This window comes from Cyprinodon variegatus, unplaced genomic scaffold, assembly GCF_000732505.1.
Source record: "Cyprinodon variegatus isolate N-32 unplaced genomic scaffold, C_variegatus-1.0 Scaffold210, whole genome shotgun sequence".
NCBI classification, from domain to species: Eukaryota; Metazoa; Chordata; class Actinopteri; order Cyprinodontiformes; family Cyprinodontidae; genus Cyprinodon; species Cyprinodon variegatus.
The window spans coordinates 1,055,087-1,061,392 of record NW_015150663.1 but is presented as its reverse complement, the minus strand read 5'-3'; the positions used below and the strand labels follow the sequence as shown (position 1 = coordinate 1,061,392).

Sequence of the window (6,306 nt, the reverse complement as noted above, 5' to 3'; positions counted from 1 at the left end):
TCACTAAACACAAGAATATACTAACATATACTCTCTTTTTTTTGTTTTTTTTTTATTATTTTTACAACTTTTTTTCCGTTTTTTTTATTATAAGGCTAGTGAAAAGGAAGGGATAGCTCTTCATAGAATGATACATATTTTAGTTACAATAATACAGAGTTAAATCGTCATGTCAAAGCTTGAGACAGAGTGATTTTTCTTTTGCTTTTTATTTTTTATTTTTTTTCCTGCTTTACCTGTCTTTAAATGCAAAACAACTGCTGGAAAAAGAGAGAAAATAAACTTGCAATTGAAAGGTATCACACTATATAATTTACAAATACCTAAAGAGGGTTAGTGGATGCCTTTTAACATCTGTGGAGAGTGAACATTGTGGTACATAGATGCTTGGCAGCGACAGCAGTACATACAGATATTTCCTGTGTGAATAATGAGGGAAAATTATAATAATACAAAAGAATAAAATCAGAGCAATCTATCTATATATATATATTTCTCTATATAGTGTTTGTTTCCTTAGAGCAGTACATGCAGCAGCCACTTAATGGAGTGACGTCATACTGAGCCGCAAACCTTTTGGGACGTGGCAACAAGTTACAGGCAACGGGAGGCTAACCAACTGAAGCAGGTTGTGAGGCACATGTGTGCCCCTTTTTTAGAAACCATCTGCAGGAAGGTTGGTGGGATAAAGCTCAGGGAATACATCCCCATGCACCGTTTATTTCTCAAGTTTTAGCAACTACTGTTCAGACAATCTATGAAAAGTCTACGCTACATTTAAAGCGTACATAGAAGCTAGTATGTGACTTAATGTTCCTAAACAATCAAGTTGGTGAACCTTTTTTCTGTATCCCATATTCTACAGTCCCTGTAATCAGCCCTATCCCACCATGCCTCCTTTCTTGATTATCTACAAACAGGAAATGAACCACATACTGTAATATACACAAGTTAAAAGCACTGAACCATTTTGCACTTGAGAAGCATCTGACAAAGGTTCAGGGTACAGAGCCCTGTTTGTTTCTCCTTGGGCCTCGTCCACATTACTCCATGCTGTCCTCAGCACACCACAATGTTCAGAGCAGGCCATCAGAGAAGGGGGTCGAGCGGGCGTCTGAGGATAAACGTGAGGTGGGCATGTAAAGCATGAAGCAGTTAAAGCTATGAACAAATATAACAGGAATTATTGAATCTCTTCAAAAAAAAAAAGACATTTCACACATTTTACATGAGTAGCAGGATGGGTAACAACCAAAAAAAAAAAAAAGGAGTGATTTCAGTAAAATTTGGTTTTGTGGCAGCTTGGAACAGACACAAGCAGGTGATCATCTGTAAACTCAAGGTGTAAGGTAAGGATTGGTTGCTACCAAACATTCAAAGCAGAAAGCATTCAGCTGTTGCTGCAAAAAGGAGGAGAAGAAAAGGTGATATCAAAGCTTCTCCTGTAAGGGATCTCCAGTCCCTTATATAAAGCCACCTCAGCTGCACTCAACCCTCTGTGATGCTCAGGAGATTATGAAGCATCTCCCAGTTTTCTTTCTTCCTGTGTTCTCGGATTCCTCAGTTGGAGTTCTTGCAGAAAATAAAGCTCTTTGTGTCTTTGTGAAGCAATTTTATAGAGCAATTGCAAATGGTTCTGCTTCCATCCTGAGAGAGTTGATGTACATCTGAACTCCAAGAAGTTACAGCGCAGGGCAAAGAACTTGCAGTGTCCAGTTTTAAGCCAGTCTATTCTCTCACAATTTCCCCCCTCTCTCTCTTCCTAGGCCTCAGGTGTTTCCTGTGTCCATTGTCTCATGGGTAATAACTTGCGGTTAGCATGTTTGAATGCGTTAGTGTGTGTGCATGTGGTTTCATTGCGATTTCAGGGAACACTGTTGGTAATTACCAGTGAATTTGCAGCAGTGTCAGTTTAGCCTTTAGTTTCAGTGACTCTTGTTTGTGCTATTTACAGGTAGAGTGTGTCCAGCTCCAGACTGCATGCATCTGTGTCAATGTTGTTCACATTTCCTCTTTTTTTTTTTCCTTGGCTGGCACAGCTTCATGTTGTTCTTGTTCAATGTACGGGTCTCTTCGATCAGAGAATTCTTTACACATTGGTGTTTGGGAGCGGATAAGACAGAGGTGCCAACATGCCCAGTGGGTTAAAGGAGAATAGTAAAACAAAAGAACACAAGGAAAAGAGTAGTACTTTCTTTTCCCAAAAGGATAATTAAACAGACTCAGGGTGCATAGGCACATTGGGGCATGGAGAAAAAAAACAAAAAAACAAAAAAAACAATCGGTTTCTTTTGTTATATCATTAATGTATAAAGGCAAGATAGATAGTTTACATAAGCATGTAACTGGAGGTAAACTACATCTTGGTAAGGCCAGAACCATAAGAGAAAAAGCTTTGAAACTTTACCAGCAGTAATGGATAATAGAACAATATATTCTCGTTTTACCCAGTGAACTTTGGTTGGTACCTCTGTTTTAACAACACCCTTTTCTTCTTCGCCATTTATGTGTTTCTGCTCAGCTTTACTCATCACCATCATCCTTCCCTTTATCCTTCTTGTCTTTTTTTTCCTTTTCCTTCTTCTTCTTCTTCTTCTTCTTGGCCTCCTCTTTCTTTCCAAAGGTGATGAAGTCACTCTTGTCGTCCTCTCCTCCCTGGTTCTGTCTGATAGATATTATGGCTGGGGAGCCAGGAATGATGAATGCTTCTGGAGGAACTTCACCAGGCTTCAGGTGCTGGGGAGGAGCTCCGGGGCCACCCGGGCCGTACCGAAAGTGCCAGCTGTTGCTGTCCACGCCTGCACCCATAGGTGGGGAAACCTCTCCCCCTTCACCATCTAAAAGACACAGAAAGATTAAGAATGAATTTCAAAGTTCTTGTGAATTTAAAGTATCAATGTACGTAATTATTTTACTATTAAATTAGATGTTGGCTTGTAAGTCCCTCTGCTTATGTCTTTTAGAAATTAAGAACCATCTCTTGCTACCATAAATAAGTAATAAGCCTCATACCACTGCATTTTTTATTTTTTATTTATACTGAAAACTACATGGATCTCACTGCCTTGCTACATATGCTTGTAAGAGACAATCTTACTGGGTCATCTTTCAGTCAGCTGCTACAAATTAAATCATAGTTACAGCATTAAGAGGCATGACAAATTCATAAAATCAAAGTCAGCCCAATCTAATTCAATGATTATCTCAGAACCTTATCATCATTATTAACAAACAACTCATGCTTTTGAAGGAGAGGGGGAGATAAAATTAATGGGTGATTTCTTGAAAGCGAAAAACTGCTATTACAATCATATTATTTGTTTTTCCAAGACATGCTGATAATACAACCAGCACAAGTTTAAATTTGTTCAGATTTGCATAGATGCACTTTCTGCAGTCATGGCAGAAAATGTGTCACTTTGAAACATGGTCCATTAATTTCCGATGGGGTTGAGCTCAGGGCCAGCATGCAAAACACATGACTAAAACTCAATAATATCTTATTTCAGTAAGCAAAGGGTTAAGAAAGGACATGGAGCCATTTTGCTAATCTACAAAGCAATGACCTACTTGCCACAGCTTCCTCACATATCCCTTTTGCTTCTCTGATTCCTTTCCTGAGCTGTTACCAAAGGAGATTAACGGAACTCTGCTACATCCAACCCAAAGAAATCATGTCTGGTAAAAGAGGACTGACCTCCTGTTCTACTCAGTGCAGAAAATAAACAAATCAGATTTTTTTTGTTGACCAGATCATTACCCACAGAGCTTAACATTTCAAGTTAGAATTTTGCTGCAAAAGTGCAGAAAATACTAAAAAGATGTCATTTTTTTCCAAACTTGACATTTATAGGTTAGTGTATTGGTTGTAGTGTTTAAAAAACTAGAGGTCAAGGTATATAGTTTTTAATGTTTCTGTAAATCAGACTAAAAACATATTTTGTAATAGCTTTTTTTCTTAGTCTATTCGGAGTCCTCTATTAAAATGGCAACTAAATCCCATAGAAACAGTTTTCTGTTCAAGCAGTGCATCTATTTCACACACCACACACTGTTATCTCTCTCATGGTTTCATCAAATGAGAAAATGTCGACATGAGTTGCAGTCACCACATCAAAATGAAACTGAAAAAGTCACACTTTTGCCTCAGGAAAAGTCCTTATTTGACTCCTGTACTTGAAATCTGAGAGGGATTCTCAATTTATGGATGGATGAAGCCCAAAAGTGGTAATTAAGAGCACCAAATAGTGAACTAGTGGTGAGGCGTTGCTATAAAGCATCCATTTTGTTGGTTCTAAAATAATACCTGTCTAACTCAAAGTGAGAACTTGATGAGACAGCGGTGCCTATGTGCAAACTCGCACTAATAAACTAAATTACACCCTAGAGAGTGATGAGTCATGCTGAAAGCAGACAAATGGAACAAAGTAAGGCAGGCCAGAAAAACACAGTGTTGTTTTATTCTTTTAGGAATTAAAAGTAATTTGGAACATTGAAATCTTAGGATATCTATATTAAAATCTTCAGAGAGTAAAATGCTCAGTTGTAGATTGCTAGGGGTTTAATTATTTACAATTATAATTAAAATATATTTTCGTAAAAGTAAAAAAAAAAATCCACTGGACTTGGTTTCCAAGATTTGAAGACGTTTTGCCACCTCTCCAGAAGGCTTTCTCAATTCAATTAAAATATAGTTTTTTATATTTCCATTCATTAAATAAAAAAAATATATATATATTCTTAGTTGATTTAGCTTTTTCTGATTTCTAACTGTTTTTATCAGGATGTCTGTCTCTCCTTATGGTATTATGTCCCCTTGTCCATTAATTCTCCAAGGAACCCCCCCCCCCAACTCTTATTTCCCCTGACCTTTCATCTAATGTGGCGTAAAAAACACTGTAAGCACACATCCATCCCTCTAACTAATTGATGTGACTCTTAATTATGGACCATAAGTGATAGTTGTAAAACTGATGTGATCGAGTTTTAAAATGCTTTTCCATAATAATTGCTATAATTGCCAAGCACATCAGAGACACTTATATGTTTTTCATAGATATTGCTCTCTATGCATTTGATGTCTGGACATTTGAACGCTGCTGCCTAAAGGGTGTCATGGCAACCTATCTTATTACAGCTTGTGATGTTTTTTGCTTGTTCTCTCTGTTGAATTTCATTCCTGAAATCATCAGTCCAGCTTCCTCTTGTGTCAATGTCCCTTTATTCTCTTTATGCCTCCAGTGGGTTTTCACAGCCACTCAAATCACCCAAGCTCCATTTTGCCACATCTACTTTATTCATCCGCTTGTCTTGCCCTACCATCAGCCAGTTGGACAGTTGCAAAGAGAAGTGCTGCGCAGCGTTACATAACTTGCAGAGAAGAAGGAGGGGGAGGAGGAGGAAGACAGGCCAGGAAGAGCATGGATGCAGATAAAAATCTTTACGTAGAAGTAAAGGGGGAAAGATGGAAAATAAAAGATCCCTGGGATGTGATTCATCACAATTCAACCGTGCAGAGGGGCCACACCTGTTTATAGAGGATATATTGTAGCCTTCTCTGCACAAGAACAAAGAAATGACATTGCTATCATCTCAACAATCAAATGCGCTATTCATATTGTGATGGCTTTCAATGGTAGAATCTCAAAAATCAGGACACATTCAGTCGATCATCTGATTGCCCCAGGACGGGAGAAGAAGCATTTATTTAAAAGATCAAATGGACATGCTGTCCACTTATCGAGCGCTGAACATTCCAACAGAACACATCTGGCTTTTTCTCAACTCTCATTCAAATCTGGGCATTTATATAGTTTCAACATTGCACTGTGTGGATGCACGAGCACAACTCGACGCTCTGAAGAACTTCCTGGAAGTTCTTGGCCTGTGACCCGATTGCGTGCGAGTGGGCCTTAAAGACCCTGTTTTTGCCAAGATTTGTACGTGACTTCCAGCCTGCTTGCTCTGTGTTATCAAGTGAGCTTAAGGTCACAATAACATAAGGCAACACAATTTGCTTCTATAATATTTGTGTTATTGTTGCATCTTTATTTATGACAGAGCACAACTGAGTGTCTCCATGATTTCAAATGTATTCTAAAATCTATTGAAAAGAAACAAAGCCATGACTAATGGCAAAAATCTTGATGATGATGCCTGGTGTTAAATGTGTTTGCCTGTGTGTACAATTATTTCTATAAATCAATATGCTTTTTATCAGTTTTATCAAATTGTTCTGTATCCCCAGGTAACCAATAAAATAGATGGTTAATGCAAACTTTAAAGGTATAGACTGGTTCAAAAATC

The 6,306-nt window shown here is 38.1% G+C and overlaps 1 protein-coding gene across 3 annotated transcripts in view; it reads right to left on the bottom strand.

The window, feature by feature from the left end:
* Positions 1-218: 218 nt before the first annotated feature.
* The window catches only part of LOC107088225 (protocadherin alpha-C2-like), a 42,656-nt gene continuing 36,568 nt past the window's right edge, over positions 219-6,306 (bottom strand). For all 3 annotated transcript variants that reach the window (XM_015380248.1, XM_015380247.1, XM_015380246.1), the window contains exon 4: positions 219-2,837. In XM_015380248.1, coding sequence (XP_015235734.1) covers positions 2,524-2,837 — 314 coding nt within the window. In that variant the 3' untranslated portion in view covers positions 219-2,523. The remainder of the gene's footprint in view (positions 2,838-6,306) is intronic.